Raw genomic sequence first — 19028 nt, forward strand, 5'->3', positions numbered from 1 at the left:
GTCAGCGACCCCTAGTGATCAGCAAGGTGACAAGCAACAAACATATCATGTTTTAAAATTTAAAATGTCAGTGTTTTAATTTCAGTGTTTCTCAAACTCCCTGCGACATATGTGTTCAATATCAAATCAACTAGTTTATTTTAGGAGGTTGTCATTTGGGAACTGTTGAAGTTGGCATATTGTTTTGGGGCTATTTTGAGTGAAGTGGTCCGTGAGTGTTTTTTTATGGGTTAAGTGGTCCTTGGTCTGAAAAAGTTTGAGAAACACTGGCATAGAGGAATGATCCAGTCTGCGTTGAATACGGAGAGCCTGCTTGGAGACGGAGAATTGCACAGCGCAGGAGTGGAGCGCAGAAAAAAAAGGCCCGACTGTCTGCACCAGATGAGGGGCATGCATCCTTGTCAAAATTTGATTTAAAAAAACATAGTACAGAATTGGCATAATAATTTCTTTCGGTTCCGGTTTTCGGCCAAGTGTTTCCTGATTTTCGGTTTTTGTTTCTGCCAACAATTTTCATTTCTCTGCATCCCTAAAATAAACCAACATAACCTCCTTGGTGCAGATAATGAATTTTGGGAGCAGCTATTTGAATCGACATTAACAAGAATATTGCAGATTCAAATTACATTGTCTCTTTATGTTTTTTTTCCCCAGGAGGACATGAACTTGAATGAGGAGAAAAAAACTCCTTTAAGGGAAAAGGATCTCAACAAAAAGAAGGAGATGGTCATCCAGTATATGTTTGCTGCCTCTAAAGCTGTGAGTTTTTGAATGTTTGGTATGTTAAACTGTACTCTGAGGTCATATTGTATAGATATAGTATTGTATTTTTCATGAACATTATGTTTCACCTGGTATCTGGTCTGACAGACACGGGAGGAGGGATTATATTCAGTTAGAGAGGGAGAGACTCAAATCTTTGGAAAGGATCATTTTTACTCTCGCAAAAGAGTATTTTTTGTTATATTTACAGTAGAATAATTTTCCTTTAGTCAGACATCTCTCCAAAATAGCCTTAGGCTTTCTATAACTAGTTACCATGGGGACCACCAGCCCTGCATTTGTTTACTTGTATGAAAAAGAATGAAGCCCCTATCTAAACAAATTTAAATTTTTTAAGTCTTTAATAACTCAACACAATGACACATTGAAATCATGGGATTTATTTAAAAATACATGTTAGGGTCTCAAGTAATATTTTACCACATAAAATCAATATCAGGTCCTTGAGCATTCAAGTTTATGCAAGTGTGACATGATTACAGATTTTTCTTTATTTCTTTTTTTTGCATCAGCTAAGGTTTCCTTTCCACCAAAAAGCTCAACCTATTTTCATTTGACACAACCCTCAGCCCAGAAGTCTGTTTTGCCAATTAACCTTTAATATTATGTCCTCAACTGATGTATGTCTCTTGTTGACATAATCAAGCCTTGTTTCTAGCTTGTGAACTGGAAAGCCTGCCTTGTGGAGAAACAACTGTCATGCAGTTTGTTCCAAAAAATAATTGCTGACCTTTGCCAGGGCATTGTGTGGCAGTAGTTGCCTTGAAATAACAATTTTTACTTCTCAGAGACCCCCACTGTTGATTTGTCGGCACTCACTTCGCCCGTGTAGGGACGTGTGTTTTAGTATTTTTTTTTTCTGCTTTTGAAACACCTTCAAAGAATTTTTAGACCTTTGACATCACAATTCACCAGTCAATTGGGTATCTTCCAGACTTTGTTTTTTTGGGGCAAATATATAAGAAAATTCAGTTTACCTGACTCGTTCTTGGTGTGACACAAGCTTCAATATCAGCTTTGTTTATATAGCACATTTAAAACAACCTCTGTTGACCTAAGTGCTGCACAGGCACCACAAATACATGGCAGATACAGGCAAAACAAAAAGCAAACTACAAAATAGATATAGAAATGTATAATATAATAAAATAAGGAAGAAGCCACAACAAAAGTTGTCTTACTCATCCTGAAGTGAATGCCAAGGAGAAATGTGTTTTCATTAGGGACTGAAATGTTCCTTGGCTGAGTCTGGGCTCCTCTTGCATGATAACATAGATGTACATAATAAACTATTCCATAGACTGGGAGGAACCACCGAAAAAGGCTCGATCACCTCTGGTTTTGAAGTCCAACATACTATTTAGCAATAATGATATTTGTAATGATATTTCATATATTTTCAAAATAAAAGTGTTTGTTTTGATATAGATCGATTAATGATTAACAATAAATCATGTATTTATGATGCAAAATGAATGAATGAATGTAAAGAAAAATTAAATTGATTGGTGGGCCGCGAGTTTGAGACCACTGCTTTAACTGGTTCTCATGTGCTGCAGATTAGAATATTCAACGTATAATACCATCAACTATTAAAATAAAATTTTTGCTAGAAATGTTCATCCCTAATATGTACATTGTGTATGTACACTGCATTTTATTCTTCATTTTACTCAATGAGTCTTTTTAAAAATACTGGTATATAACACATTGCTTCTTTAATATTGAGAAACATATTGCATCACACCAATCTTCTCACCTCCTAGCAGATGTTGCTGTTTTGAATTATGCATGTGTCACTTGTTATTGTCATTATTTGTGTATTTTACCTCTCCTTTTTTGTCCTGTCTCAGTGGAGGAGGGGGTGGGAGAGTCAGAGCTTGGGTACATGCTCTGAGCTTGAGTGCACAGTTAGAAAAAGAGGTATCGAAGCATTGTGGCCCTGCTCCATTTTCCCTGTCCTGTTGTGAAGAGAAAAACACAGATATCTTGGTGAAAAGACTGAGTGAGATGGAGGCAAAAACTGCTCCATTACCATCATTTTCCCAGGCACAGTTATTTGAGAAATAAGTGGAAATCACTGTGAATAAAGACATGGGACCTCTCTCCACATGGTCGTTAGAGATGTGGTGAGAGGACAGTGATGAGCAAAGATTTGTACTAGCTTGAAGTAATATTTGACTTTCTCACCGACCATTCTCTCTGCTGAAGTTAAGGGTTTCTTGTTGTCGGTTTGAAGCTTTATGGAAGAATTGAAGCGGTCGGCAGCTTCTTTTGGAGCAAATTTAAACAGTAAAATTGATCTGTCCTTTATGAGACGCCGTGGTTTCCATTTCAATGGATCTCTGTTCCCGATTTTAAAGGGAGCATGCAGGCCATAACTGAGTCCAAATTAAATTGGTATCTTACCAATACAGGATAAAGGGTAACCCATTATTAATTAGTGATGCACGGTATTCATGTGAACATGGAGCAGGCTAACAGAACAGGCTGTAAAATTAGCAAAGTAATGGGTTGGGTAATAATAGGAAGTGCCATGTTTGGGTTGTGTATTGTTTTATAGATTTATAAACTCATCTTGACATCAACCCAGTCATGGGGCATGGGTGCCTGATATTGATACCGATATAATAATTTACCTCCTTCAACTTGGCTGTTTAAAATAATGTGCTGATGCATTTATCACCTATCTATTTCAAAATTAAAAATGCTCCATCTGTGTGGCAGACGTATGCAATCCACATTCACGTCCTTATCATATGACAGTGGTGGTGGACATCTCTTTTTAATCGCATGTTGCCTGTGTTTACTGAAGCATTGATCTCATATTGTTGACATATTATATGAGCTTATTGGATGTTTCTGTTTCGATAATCAGTCAAGTGATTTTGTCCAATATCAGACGAATACTGACACCGAGTTTCATACCGTGTCACTCCTAATCCACCTTTGGTTCATTTAATTTTCAGTGGATTAACGTTGGTAAAAACCAACACAAAACTAAAAAATCTAAAAAAAATGTACAATGACTGGTTGGCTTAGAGAAAAATAGAGGACATTAGCCTATAGGTTGGGCTATTGACAAATACTTGACTGAGTGGAAAAAAAAAAACTTTATCAATCTCCTCTGCTCCCTTTCACTAGTGCATCTGCAGTCTTAGCATATGCAAATTGTCCCAGACCAAAGTCCATGGAGAATATCAGGGATTTTACTTTGCAGGGTTATAGGATCTGGTCTGCTGCTACCTCATTCATTAAGTCTTTACCACTTGGGGTAAATCAAAAATAAAGGATTTTGAACATTTTGTTTATTTTCTGAGGCAAGCAGCAGTGGATAAACAACTCCTGTGTGCCTGGATGAAAAATCGCTGATTTTCTCTATGGTGTGGGACAATGAGGGGTTTACGAACAGTTTAACAGCAAGAGAAAGTTGCAAAACATTTGGTAACATGTCAATACCTAATACAACCACACAACAAAAACCTAAACAATGCCCTTAAAGAGAAAAATATTTTGTGTGTGTGACATTTTAGTGTGGTTCCACATTGTAAGGAAGGTTTAACACTAAATTGTTAATTTTAGTCCTTCCATGTTGCCACCTCTGAGAGAAGTTATAGTCAAATATTAATCAGAATAAGTCCCTTTGGAGTACAATGAACACTAGAATAAAGAATGAAGGTCTTACTTAATCCCATTGGTCTTATATCCCTTTGACCCATGGGCTGGTCATTAATTTCCCTGACACACTAATAGATCTATTTTGGCAGAAGAAAATCCCTTGCTTCTGCTTCTAGACGGAAATAATAGTTAAATGTAAGAAAGCAGAGGCAGAATAAACGTTGTGGTTTTATGTCTATATTCTGACCTTGATGTAACTCATAAAAATGCTTCATCCTTTAATGAAGTGCAGTTGGATGATGTTATCTTATGTTCAGAAATTCTGTTTTTTTGGTTTATTTTGTTGTAGCATGATGGTAAAATCACATGTATAATCCTTATTTTCCTTATTTCCTATATCCTATTTTTATTTATTATTAATTATTTTTTTGTTCAATTAAAACAAGCTTCTTGAGTTTTTTGGCTCCCTAAATGTAAATATTTAATTATATCAGATTTATTTGCTCCATATAACAAAGAAATTGTTAAAATTTAATCATTAACATATAAATCGATTATGAAAATAGTTTGCAAATCATAAGTCAGTCAGTAAGTAAGTAACTACCTTCTGACTCTCTTATACACACAAACACGCATACACACACTCTGTCATTATACATCTATAAACTGTTTAAAAACATCATTATTTGGTGGATGTTATTTGGATGCTGTGTCCTTCATTGGAAAACGGCTAAAGCATGGCCCTGGAAAAAAGTTTGGCAGCCAGTGCTCTTTATTGATTTTAGTCCAACTGGGCTAAAGTTAAATTCCTGCACAAGATTTAGAAAGGCATACCCTTATGTGTCTGTATCAGGTCTTCCCGGGTCTTTTAAGCTTTGAGGTGAGAGTGAGGCCAGGGCCAAATGATGTTAACTTATCCATGAGAATATGACTAAATGTGAGTGTCTGCAGAATGAGGCTAAAGTGAAGTTTTATATTTTTGTCTATCTTTTGTTAGCAAAACAATCATAGGAGAGTATGATCAGCATGTGTATGACATGGACAATGACTACACTGAAAATTACAAGGGTAGGATTTATTGCAGGTTGTTGAACAAGTCTTTGATTATGTTTGCTTTCTTCATTCCAGTTTAGGGCTGCAACAATTAATAGATGAATTTCCATTACACAACATAATTATAATAATCGATTAATCGGTGTGAATGTTTTTTTTAATAGTTGAAATGCATTCTCTGATTTTTTTTTTTTAGCAGTTTCTTAAAAGTGAATATTTTCTGGTTTCTTTGCTCTATATAACAAATAAATCATTAAGACAGACAGACTGGACTCGTTCTAAATTCAGAATCATACACAATGTACATATTAGATGACATAACTAAACTTTTTAGGTAGGAAGAGAAGATAAAGAAACTTTTACTTGTAAAAGGGGAACATTTTGTCTTGCATATACAATGGAAAAATTTAAACTTAAAAAACATAAAAAGCGATTAGTTTGGCCCATAAGATGTCAGAAAATGTTGAACAATTTTGTTTCTCAAACCAGTGTTAAACTTCATGGCAAATCAACACAGCACTCACAGCCGTAGTCTCAGTTTTACTTATTTGGCCAAGTGATGCTTACTTTGTCCAGCTTATGATAATTTCCTCTGTCTGTCAGGGTATTCAATGTTTTGATTGTTGATCTTACTGCATGTTGATTTGGTCATGTTTTTTCTTCTCTCTTCAAGAGTACCTTGAGAAGCAGTCATCAGATATCTTTCCAGGAATTTCTTGGAGAGCTGAAGTCTGGGGTGATGGATGAACGCTTGTTTGCCTGTCTGGACTCATTGCGTGTGTCCCTCACCAGCAACCCCGTTAGGTACAGTGCACACTTTTGATGACATAAAATACCAGCTGTGTCCTTGTAATTGCTTCTTACAGTGGTGTCCCAATCAGGTTTTTTGGCCCTTGATCCTGATCTGGGGCTAATGCCAGGCTGCATCTCAATCTCATTTGAGAATGAGTATGAGACTGGAAAGAGTGTTGTCACCTCCCACTTTCAAGAGATCAAAATGCTTTTGTAAACAATTAGATAGACTTATATTGAGTCAGACCAATGATCCGGATGACATATGCAAAGCAACGGAAAATGTGTCGACAAATGTGCTTGTTGTACTTTTCTAGGAGCGATGACTATCTAATAATGCTGTCTAACGACTTTTGCCTGGGGGAGCTCTTTTGGGCAAGTCGATTAAAATGGAAGCAACAGCCAAATCGAAAGACAGCTGCTCTTCAGTGGCAGCTATGTTGGATGTATACAAAAGCTGATAGAAGTTGCTTCTCTGTCGTAATTGTGGTGTGCCCGCCTCTAATGGACCAGGTTTGGTTTTGTGAACTTGTATGGCGTCTTTCATGACACTTGGTATGGAAATAGTACGAAATATTTCAATTAAATACAAACTTGATGAGATGGAGATAGAGCCCCTTTCAGCTCTGAGTGGTGCTGATTTGGGTCTCTCTCTAGTTCTCCATCAAAAGAAATAGAAATGACACATTAACTGAAATTAACTGAAAGGATTTGAACATGACATGAAGAAAGTAAAACAAACAAACAGAGCCTTCATCTCACGTATCATAAACCTTGGAGGCTGAAATTTGCAGGTAAAGGTGTGTGTCGTTGTTGTAGCTCATATAAAATGCATCATCGGAAACAAAACAGAGTGCATGTGTTTAAACTATTAAATATATGGAGTTCTATAAAGCCCATTTTTTACTTCAGGCTACCATAAGCAGCACAGGCTTTTAAGGTTGTTGATGAGTTACTACTTACTGCGGTGTCTTTTGGGAATTTTAGTACACTTAATTTATAGTCCTGTGTGTTTCAGTTTTAATAATAACACAGTTTTTTTTTTTTACTAGCGTTGTTTCTCATTGTTTTGACTGGCTATTTTGTACTGAGTGTAAAGCACATTAAAGCCTTAAGAGGTTCTCTTTCTGTCAGCAACCTTAGTTGTCTGTGAGGAAAATGGATGAGACTTTCACAACTCTGGATGCCCGTATAATTTCTACCCTATATTTTACTTTCTAGTAATTTAAAATATTGCACAGTGGGTCTCTGCACATTGTCCCTAACTCCTATGTGGTTTAATTTGATAAATCCAATAGCCCAAAAACAAACACTATTGTTTTTAACCATATCGTGTGCATTTCTCTGTAATGCAGTTTAATTATAGGAGCATGTTTTTTGATATAATTCATTTTATTCATCTCGATGTTTCTCATGTTTTGGCAGGTTTTAATCACTATTCACTGTTTGTTATTGCTGAGCACTTTTTGAGCACACGTTCAGGATTCTACACCTACAGTATCTGCAGGTCCAGGTTCACTAAATTTTTTGTTGATGCTTTATAATTTGCTGCTTTGATTTGAGCAACTTTGATTTATGAATTTGATACTCTACTCTTTTATTAAAAATATTTTAATATTGAAAATGAATATTCAGTGGCAAAAAACCACTAATGCAACTGTCTCTCTCTGTGTGGGTTTATTGAAAATGAAAAATAGTTCAAGCTGAAACAAATGAATACCAACAATAGCTGATATTTTACAACCTAACTTAGTTATAGACAGACATGATTTTAAAGAGTGACATCTCACAAATCCTACACAAATTAAAATACTGGTTGTTGGTAAGTCAAAATTCCAGCACCAGATGTGTGCAGATCTTTGAGAAACAAAGATGTTCCCTCATTTCAGCTTGAACTATTTTTCATTTTCAATAAACCCACTTGAGAGAGCGACAGTTGCATTAGTTCATATCTTCATTTTCATGTAGAAAATTTATCGAAATCGCAATATGGCCTACTACAATTTTCAAAACGCAGGAGGCGCAATATTTGTTAAAGCCAAAATTTGTTTAAAAAAATAAATAAATATATATATATAATTTTGGCTTAATTATTGTCTTGACCTATACACATATTATTCTACCTGCGTTTTGAAAATTGTAGTAGGCCATATTGCGATTTCGATAAAATTTCGATATGAATTGTTCAGCCAGGCCGTAGTCCAGCTAAGACTAGCTCGATTAGTCAGACTAACAAGTTTACATGACGTTATTGTTGTAGTGTAAAACTGGACTTTTAATGATGAGGGTCATGGGAGGAACCACACCGAAAGATGAGGCAACAATACTAGCCACTGCACAAATGTATATATATGTACGGTAATACATTTTAAAGCCAGTATTGGCCCATACCAATATCGTGCTGATAATATTGTGCATCCCTAATTTAAATAATGGCTACAATCGTCGATCATAGTAAAGGTATTGTTATTATTAATACAAAGTGAATCTGACTGTGAGTGGGGGGATGTGATGTTCCTTTGGTGCTGTCTACAGCACACTGACAGGCAGCTCCATGGCAGTCCTGTTTTGGTCGTCTCCCTCTCTTAGATTTAAATTGTTGCTTCGGGCTGTTTCTCTCTGAGGTTGGGGATTAGTCATTTCATTTTACATTATCTTTTACTCTGCCAGAGCCACTTTAAAGGTAGTCAGAATTCTGGGCTCAGTGGATACATAGTTTGTGCATAATGAGATCCAGTGCCTATCTGCACTTGCACACAATGCCTTTCGAGTTCTGTCCATTTCTTCACGGTGGAGTGAGGATGACTCCAGTCTTACATCATGTCGTGGACTCTCGCCTTCTAGTTCACCCCTGATCTTTTCTGTGGGCTGTTTGGTTTCTGCAGGTCAGTCTGTAGCTTTCAGTTGAGGTGCCACTTTCAAAGATGAACTCCATTCAGAAGATAGTGGTTTAAATTCTGACCTATTATTAAATCACGTACGTATAGGTAATTCATTCATTACTCAGTCTTAGATGAGCATTCAAAATACACAACAGATTATAGCATTGTTGTGTCTACGACTTAAATATAATAAATGGTACTAATAATTTGTACCATTTATTATAACCTCTGCACTGCTCCCCACTCTCCCTCATTCAGCATTCAGCTCACTTCTTGGGATCTTTCAAAACGGAGAAGGGGTTTAGTTAGGGGTGTGCGATATTGATGAAAATCAATATTCTGATATTTTTTGGGATTTTGCAGATAACGATAATTGGCAATATTTTGCAATCCTCAAAATGTTGTAAAAGCATCGAAGGCCTGTTGTACCGGCTTGCCTCTTGTTAATAGTATATTAGATGTTAATGATAATATTGACAAAAAACAACTTGTTCAAGAAAAACTGATCTTATTTATTTATTTATTTATTTATAACTTAAACTTACTTTATAAAATATTGCACAACGACCAACAAAAACTGTCATGAGAGCATTTTAAACTGACACTTCCCCTAATGTAAACAATACATATTTGAACTACAAGGCATTAACATTTCTTGTCGGCACCTTAGCTGGCTGGTTGTGGTCGACCACTAACTGCCGAAACTTTTCATATTCTTCATATTCTGTGCAGTGGTGAATTCACAGATGGTGAAACAAATTAGGTGTCGAGCTGTCTTTGACATCAGTGTTTTCGAAGCCAAACCCCCTCCATGCGTGAGGATGATCCACGTTTAGCTATTAAATCTAACAACGTCAATTCCGAGGCTGGTAGAGATTGTGTTTTGTCTCCTGGTGCTGTTTGTTCACTCATGTTAAACTTCAGCCATACATGCAGCTACGTTAGCTTGGTTTGTTGTTGTGAAGCGTCGACACGGCATGTGTTCTCAATGCGCTTGCGCCGCAGTCTGTCCTACTAGGCTTGATCATGTGTGTGTGGCCTCTCAAAAAGGCTTGTTTTGATGGTTTCTTGCAGACTGATTGCGACATACTTAATATTTTGATTTCACACACTAAACAACAGACAAATAAGATACTATCGTAGATGATATATATCGCACACCCCTAGGTTTAGATATCATTAAACAACTAGTGGCAGCTGTGGTTCAGCAGCATTAACCCTTTGCAATCTAGTTGCATCATTCAAGTCATGAGTTTTTGGACAGGATATGGCAGCCTTCTGTCTGCCTCTCTTTTTTTTGGTGCTGATCACAATCACTTTCCTTGCACTTTTGTCGGAAAAACTCTCACTCTTTTCCTCCCTCTGAATATCAGGTAAATGCTTGTACAGGATGACAGACTTATATGCTCCCTCATCAGGTTCCTTCTGGCAGAGCAGACAGACTTGGAGGTAATTTTATACTTCCTGCAGTGCTGCCCCATGGTGCTTGCTTCTGATCCCTGTGTACTTCACCCACCTCAGCTATTCTAGCTCCGTCTCCCTTTTTTTGTGTGAGGAGGCCATGATACTATAGCCCACAGGAGCAGCAAGGCTACAGGATGTAATTGTATTAAATGGATTTGATAAATGGATCTGACAAACAAGTGGAAATTGGTTTTGGATATTATAGAAAGTGACCTTCAGGTTTAAGGGCCTGAATTTATTTTATTCAGTTTAGCTAAACAGTAGGTTATAGTTGAGTGTTCCTCCTCACCCTAAAGTATTTATTAAACTCTGTATGCTTTTGCCACCCAGTATTATAACAGTATTATCATAAATACACTTCTTTTTTCCTATTAGGAAAATACTTTTTGGCCAGGCTACCAATAAATGCAATCGTAATGTTTACTTATTGTTTGCTACAACATTCTATCAATATGATTTGATATCTTTTCCATTTTAAACTCTGAGGAAGGTGGGCATATAATTGTGGCATACATTCTGCTCTGTGGTAGGGCTGCAACTAATTGTTCATTTAATAATTGATTAATCTTATTATTTTCTCAATTAATTGATTAGTATTTTGTTTCATAAAATGTTAATTTTAGTTGATGGGTTTTTCCTAATTATTCAATTATAATCATGTCTTTGTTTTGTGGAGCGAAGAAACAAAAATAAAATTACATTTTAAGAAGCTGAAAACACTGTGAACCTTTTTTAATTGGTATAATTAAAAAGTGAAGTAAATTGGTCATTCCTGCTGATACTTCCATATTTACTTCTTAAGCTAAGGGTCCATCTAAGGGTCAAAATGGTCCACCATCAATCAGTGTTTTGCTGCGCTATGTTCGGTTTTTCATATACAGGTCTTGAGGTATTAAAAAAATTCTATCATGAAAAAAGGAAATAACTGTTTTCGGTATGAACCGGTATACCGGCCAGCACTAGTAACAAACATGTTAATGCTTTGCATTGAGTCTAAATGAACTCTGAAGATGAATAAAACAGCTGGTCTACATTTTTGTTTATTTTTACTCCAAATCGTACCCATAGGGTTGATGTTTGTCCATGTTTTGTTTTGTTAACCATTTATTCCACGTAACACTGCTCCTCTGCTCTTTCTCTTTCTCATGTGTGTGTTGCTTCCAGCAGCTGCACAGTGGAGTGATTAAGGGAGGGGGGTGATAGAAAGGACAGTGAAACGTACCACAGACACACACACGCACGCACACACCAAACAAAACATAAAACAAGAGCAGCACCAAATGAATGGTCGGGGAAACACTGAGGCCGTTGATATTAATGATGGTGTTACAGTTTGGCCCCGGCACTCATTAATCTAGTCACAGTACTGCGCCACTTCTGAATGAATGTAGGGGGAACATTTGGAGTGTAATTTTTTTTTTCTTTGTGTTTGTATTTTATGTGTATTTTTTATATACTTTCGATGTTTAACTTGAGGTGGAAAAGAAAATGACAAGTTGCAACCGTGCAATCACCTTAATGTTTCTTAGAAAGCTTATATTTTATATATTATATTATATTATATTATAGTGTAATTGTTCTTAGTAACAGTCTGCTACAGTTGCATCATTTAGGTCTCACTGAAATGACTTCCTCCTCTTTTATTTTACATGTCCCACTTTGCTATTTCAGCCTCGTCCTTCTTCCTGTCTCCAGAGAGGCTTCCTGCAGTCGGTTAACTTACTATGCTCAGGACAACATTTTTAAAATTAATTTTTTATTTCTGGTTCATAACCGCTTTAGTGGAGTGTGACACTGTGCTGCACTGCCAGAGAACCTTGCAGGCATTCTCCTGAGACTCTGTTACAAGTCAAGCTACCTCAGCTGTGAAGTTAGCCAGATAAGGCACCTCATTTTTCTTTTTGATTTATGACTGTTTTTGTTTCCAGGGAATACGATGATAATTTTTTTCCCTTATTTTTTTTTAATGCTCTCTCTCCTTTGGTGATTCTTCATGTCTGTCTGAAACCGTAGCTCAATGTCAAACGTTGCTATGCTGCTTGATGGTGAGGTGTGACTACAGTGTCTCATCCACATTTTGGACAATTGACTACAAACATGGGCGGATTCTCAAGTTTGTAAAGAATGTTAGATAAAATTATCACAAGGCACACAAATCAGGTTGGTGCCTGAGTAGGTATTTTTAAACATGTTTAAACTGCATTTAATTTGCATTGGAATTGGGAGTGTTTTGCAGTTGAAAAGTAAACGCATCTTGGGCTAGCCATTATTGGCTATACCAATCGATGACAATGCTCTATTTTGCGCACACAAACGGCACTCGTCTTAAGCAGGACTGCACGTAGTGGGGGCGTGTAAGAAAAGTAAGAGTCACCCTGTCACCTGGTTTAGAAAAAGTCCTAAGCAGCATAGCAAAATGTCTCGTAGGGATGCAAGTTACTTATTTTCATAATCGATTAATCTTTCAAATATTTTCTTGATTAATTGAATTAAATGCTCCATAAAATACCAAAGAATTTTGAAAAAAATGGAGAAAAAAAATTGGAGAAAACTTGCACTTGATTACAGATTACCACTTCACAATTATTTACTAATTGCAGCCCTAATGTTAACTGATAAAAAGATAAACAGTACTATATGTATGACTGATTTACTGTGAATCAAATATCACAGAAGTGCTATTAACAATAAACATAGCTGTGTTTGTATGGTGGTAGCCATCTTGGAATCTAAACTTGGGGTATGTGAGGTTGTTCTGATTTCCAAGGTCAAGGACAACTACAAATGGAATGCAGCATATTTATTTTTGTTTGTAATATTATTATTATTTTTTGATTTATCAGTATTTTTAGTCTTACCTTTTATGTGTGTGGAAGAATTGTAACTGCACTTTTGTTTCTCCTCCTGCTTGCCTTGAATTGCCCCTTGGGGAGAGAAAGTATTTCGAATTAAACGGCTAAAAAAAGAACAACAAAAGTGCTACCCTTGACATAATTTAAAACCATCCCATAGGCATATGTGATTGAGCAGTTTAAAAATATATAAAAAATGAAAGGCTAAAAAGTGAAAAATAAGACCTGAGACTACAGTGGTTTAACATTTTATTGTTCATGGTAAAAGCAAGCAAGTACTGTAAGTAAGGGAGACATGCACGTACAAGGCAATATGGCCTTGTGATTTCTTCTGATTGATTTATCATTATAAATGTCAGGGCTGCAACTAATGATCATTTTGGTAGTCGACTAATCACTTGAATATTTTTTTGATTAGTTGATTACTCTCGATTATTTCTGTTTATTCTGAATAAATACTAGCAACCTTAGAATTTACAATAGTTTCATACACTCAGTTAAATACACAAGATATCTTATTCTATAATAAAATACTGATCTATCTATGTTGGTAGTACAGTGTGCTCAGGGTGAAAGTGTTTACTTCCTTGGTGAGACTTGTTGACGAATGAGCCTGAGAATCTCCTAAAAAAGGAGAACAATCATAACATGATGATGACAAAGTGACGTCTACATCCAACATGGCAGCCACTGAAGAGCTGCTAGGCAAAAGTCACTGTACATCATTTAGCCATCGCTCCTAGAAAACTACAACAAGCAAGTTTTTGTTGACACGTTATCCGTTGCTGTGCATACGTCATCCAGATTGTTGGTCTGATTGGTTGTAGGTCTATCCAGTTGTGTACAGAGGCATTTTCATCTACGTCTGTTGGTTACACCTCCTGGAAGTGGGAGGTGACTTCAGCCTTTCCATCTTAATCTCAAATGAGATTTAGATGCAGATTTATATATTTGCGGAAGTTGTAAGTGACATGCCGTGGATAGAGTCAGTTGTGATTCTGATTTGAAAGTGATGAATTGTTTAGCCACACAAGCTTTTATCATTCCCAAACCTCATGCAGTGAGCGCCTCCAATGGACTTTATCATCTGCTTCATTCGAAAGTCAACTGACCTTGACTTGAAAGGAAAACACACCCATTTGATATTTTATTGCCACAGCTTGATTGTTCTTGCCCATGGAAATTTTCTCCAGATGTGCCAGAAAGGTATCAGATTGTCCTTTTCCTCCTTTCCTCTGCAATCTTATAAATACGACTGATCCGTTTTGTAAGAGCCTTTGAAATGTGACATATGCCACTTTTCACTCATGTGTTTCAAGGCAGATACAGTATCTCGCATCAGACTGTGATAGTGCAGGCCTGTTGTTTTTTTCCTGTGCAGTGATTCCTGCTCTAGATCAAGTGATTATTTTTCTTTTGCTGGCTGCTTCACCTACTAAAGATGAAAAACTACCATGCAGTTGCCGCTGAGTGACTGCATGCATTTCAATGAAGCTTTTGTAAAGACCCCCACTCTATAACCAGAATGGTGTCGGCCATGGCCCAGTGTGAAGTGCAGGCTAAATGGATTTTTTCTTTTCTCTCAAGCAGAATAGTCATTCCTTTGATACCTTGGTAGCACCCTACACACACACGCGTCCTTTGGTGAAGACTTGCATTATTATACTACATTTTGTCCTTTTGCCAAAGTTGAAGGCAGGTGAGAATAATGCTTTGTGTAGGATGTTACAGAAGTGCATACAATGCCAAGCTGGGTGCTGATTGGAGCCAGCTGAGGCCTGGGATGACGTATGATGGTGTTAGAGGGTCAAATACTGCTGTAAAAAATAATAGTTTCAATTTTTTCTTAAAAGTGTTTCCATTTGAGAAATGAACTACTTTCCATTTACATTTTGCAAACTCTTATTTCCAAATAACCCTTTGGAGGACATTGTTTAGTTTTCTTTTATTTTTGGTTGTCAGTCTTCCAATGTTCATGTTTTTATTCAACCAGGGGCTCAGTTCTTCAGAACAAACATTCTTGGATGGACACTGGATGACTGCAGCAGATGAGTGCTGCCATCATTTACACTGAGTGAGCAGTCTCCTGCTCAGCTGCCACAGGGCTTCTGTATAGCTTTTTTTTTTTATAGAGTTTACCTTTTGAAAATCAAAATATACTTTTAAATATTCTAAATCCTTCTCTGTGCTTTACTGTAATATAATACCAGGATTCTTCATGCTCCACATCTGTCTGTGCATGAATGAATCAGGGACCAGAAATGAAACTGAAACTAGCATGCTTTTACTTTGAAAGAGGAACAGGACATGTTGTGTTGGTGACATATGACATATGACATATGCGACAGAAAGAAGGTCATTTTCATTGTTTAGTTTTTGAGGTGTGTACTCAAAATGCTCACACAACCATTGTGAACAGTCTCATGAAAAACTTGTCTTCCAGAGCTATAATGCACTGAACATGCATCCAGTGTGAAACCAACCAAAACCGGGTTTGCAAGATGAGCCGTTTGTAGTCCACATGTCTGTTGACTTAGGTCTTTAACCAAGAATATAAGGTCATAAAAAAGGGAGCATCATTTTTATTGAATTGTCTTCTACAAGAAAAAACTAACAATTCTAATGTTGGTTGTTTGGTGCTTTCTTAAATGAGCCATGAGTGTACTGTACATTTGGTGTATGTTTTGGAGTATGAAGTAGTGATAGAGTAGCTGGTGTTAGACCAGAGAGGGCAGTAGATACACAGATGTTTATCACAAAATGTACAATTTCAATACTAAGCTGTGATGGTTTGCCCCTGGATCAGTAAATAATATTTCTAGATACCCATATACACGGGTTAACATCTGAAAAGGTTATTAGTTACACCTAAACTTTTTTATACTTTTCCTTGTTTCTGCAGCATCACTGACTATAAATACATTGAGCCACTGTCCTTTTGAACTTAATGTCAAAGTAAAGTATGTCACCTGCAATCAAGATGTTCAATGTACAAAATACAAAAAGTCACTTTCCTTTATCAGACACAACAGTGCCACATCAAACAAACAAGCACACAGGCACACGTTTAAATCCAACTCCATACTCCTATTCCACAAAAATTAATTTCAGATAACAGCTTTCCATTTTATGTTGTCACCTTGAGAATTTCTGTAGATTTAATGATGGGAGGCATGCGGCTTGTTGATTAGAACAGCACAGACGGTGAATGCTAATGTTCAGAGATGTGATTCAGTTTCAATCAGGAGGGAAGTCATAATTTCACTCACCCTGTCTTTGTCTGTTTCCTGCACACCTAAAGATTTTCACTTATCCTTGCAATATACCGTTTGTTCCTGATGGTTCTCTTAAAATGAATCGGATCACACACAAGTCATTACATGCGCTTTGTCCCATTCCCTAACATCACTGGGCAATACGCAGTACAGATGTATAGCAGGTCCCTAGATATTCACTAACCAGGAATTTGGTGTATTGTGGCAGTAAGTCACTGATCATTAAGGGTGGTATCGGCAAAAAAAAAGGTGTCTATTAGGCCTGTAACAATATAACTGGCACCTTTGGGATGAACTGGAACAGATTGGGAACAGATTGGAAAACCAGGCCCTCTCATCCAACATATTAGGGCTGTGTATAGTCAGGGGTTTCAAGATTCCATTTGGTTTTCACGTCTACAATTCAGTTTGATTCCACTATGCATCGGAATCCTTCACGAAGCAGTAGATGCAGTTTTCTATATTAATGCAAATAGCAATGGCTTTTTGTCGATGAACACAATTGGGCTGCAGCTAATGATTATTTTCATAACTGATTCATCTGGTGATCATTTTCTTGGTTAATTGTTTGGCCCTTAAAATGTCTGACAATGTTTAAATATGTTGATCATTGATTCCCAGACTGATCTCAACTGTTCTCAACACACCAAAATGAATCACTTTTAATGATTTCTTTGATACATGGAGCAAAGAGCTTGTTTTAATTATTAAAATGATTAATTGGTTATACAAATATTACTATTTATATCACTATATGACTATTAATTTAGTTATTGGTTAATAATCGTTGCTGTCCCAGAATAGTTCAAATATGTGCCGTCGATGCAGAATTATCCATCTCAGCATTGCAGTGCATCGGATACAATTATTTTCAAAACTTCTATGTGCATGTTAATGGGAGAATAGCAAAACTAAAGTGTAAAGTGCTTTGACTGGTAGTTGAGACTAGAACAGAGACTCTTATACAGACCATTTACTCTCGGAAGGAAAACTGTACCATACAGTTTGACATCTCGAAGTTGGAATTGCTTTCATTATGCTTCTGTATTGCTTTGCACCACTGTCACAATGTTATTCCTTGTTCCTTAATCTTGATGTGCAAGTTTATTCATCATTTTACTCGGGAAGAAGTGAGAATTGTAAAGTAAGTAGGAAGTTTAGTTTATGTAAATGAATGAAACATTGTCTGCATTTTAACAGTTTTCACATCATATATTATAGTTCTTGAATTTTGATGATCAATAAATCTCAACGTGTGCACCCTCCTTAACAGTCATGAGGTCAATATTTGGTCCCAGATGCTGAGCTTAAGTAAACAAACTCTGCTTCTTCTTCATTGCCAATAAAACAATTGCTCGTATATCTACTTGTAATGTGCCCTTTTGAAAGGAAACAAAATCAATTTCATTAGCTGAACCTAAGTTTTGGTATTACAACTTTAATCACAGGCGGCAGCATTTGAGATCAATCACCGGCACCCTCTGGATAAAACTTGTCTAAAAACCAACTTTAACATCAGGAGGAGTGCGAAAAATTCAATTCTTTTATGGAACATTTGATTGAACACTGAACTTTCTTAACCTCCTTTGGTGAGCCACAGCATATAAATGTCACCTGCTACACACAGGTATAACTTCCATGAGAATCTAATTCGGCTCCACAAAAATAGCAGTACAGGTATTTCCAAAAAAAAAATTTTCTCCTGTCTGTATCTCTGTTTTTAAGAGGCATGCAATTCTATGCCTATCTCTGCTGCCTATTTCCTCAGCACAAAGTGCTTGAAGTCTACATGTGCTGTTACTGTATCTACAGGGTTTGCGTTGATTGACGAGGAAGGATGAAAGTATTGTTGCTTGTTGTCAGTCTTACACCCTCGTGATATTGATTTCAATGTTTTTTTATTTCAGCTGGGTGCAGAGTTTCGGCCATGAAGGCCTTGGATACCTGCTGGACATTTTGGAGAAGTTGCTGTTCAAGAAGGAGTAAGTTAATGGGTTCTTTCATGTAGACATGCTCACTTTAACCTTTCTGACTGTAAATAACTAGTATTCACAAATAACTTAAATACATGTGTATGGTTTAGGTATATTGCACTTTTTCCCATGTGCAAATAACTGTTGAAATAAGATATTTCCCTTATTCTTTCTCTCTTTCTCTCACTGACACATTGACTCGTTTGTCAGTTGGACTGGCCTTGGGCAGCACTGGGAGCACTCCCACTTTGCAGTTTGGCCAGTGCACTGTCAAAAAAAATCAATTCTGTCTTCCGCAGGCAGGCATAAAGTTGGCATAGCGCTAGGTTAGCTTCT

At 36.8% G+C, this 19028-nt stretch overlaps 1 protein-coding gene across 3 annotated transcripts in view; it reads left to right on the forward strand.

Annotated features, from left to right (window-relative positions):
- Nucleotides 1–19028, forward strand: part of LOC131459966 (protein diaphanous homolog 3-like) — a 231728-nt gene that overhangs the window by 11458 nt on the left and 201242 nt on the right. For all 3 annotated transcript variants that reach the window (XM_058630164.1, XM_058630166.1, XM_058630165.1), the window contains 3 exons: nt 655–759; nt 6128–6258; nt 18627–18701. In XM_058630164.1, the coding sequence (XP_058486147.1) occupies nt 655–759; nt 6128–6258; nt 18627–18701 (311 nt within the window). The remainder of the gene's footprint in view (nt 1–654; nt 760–6127; nt 6259–18626; nt 18702–19028) is intronic.

The sequence above is a fragment of the Solea solea genome, chromosome 5 (assembly GCF_958295425.1).
Source record: "Solea solea chromosome 5, fSolSol10.1, whole genome shotgun sequence".
NCBI lineage: Eukaryota > Metazoa > Chordata > Actinopteri > Pleuronectiformes > Soleidae > Solea > Solea solea.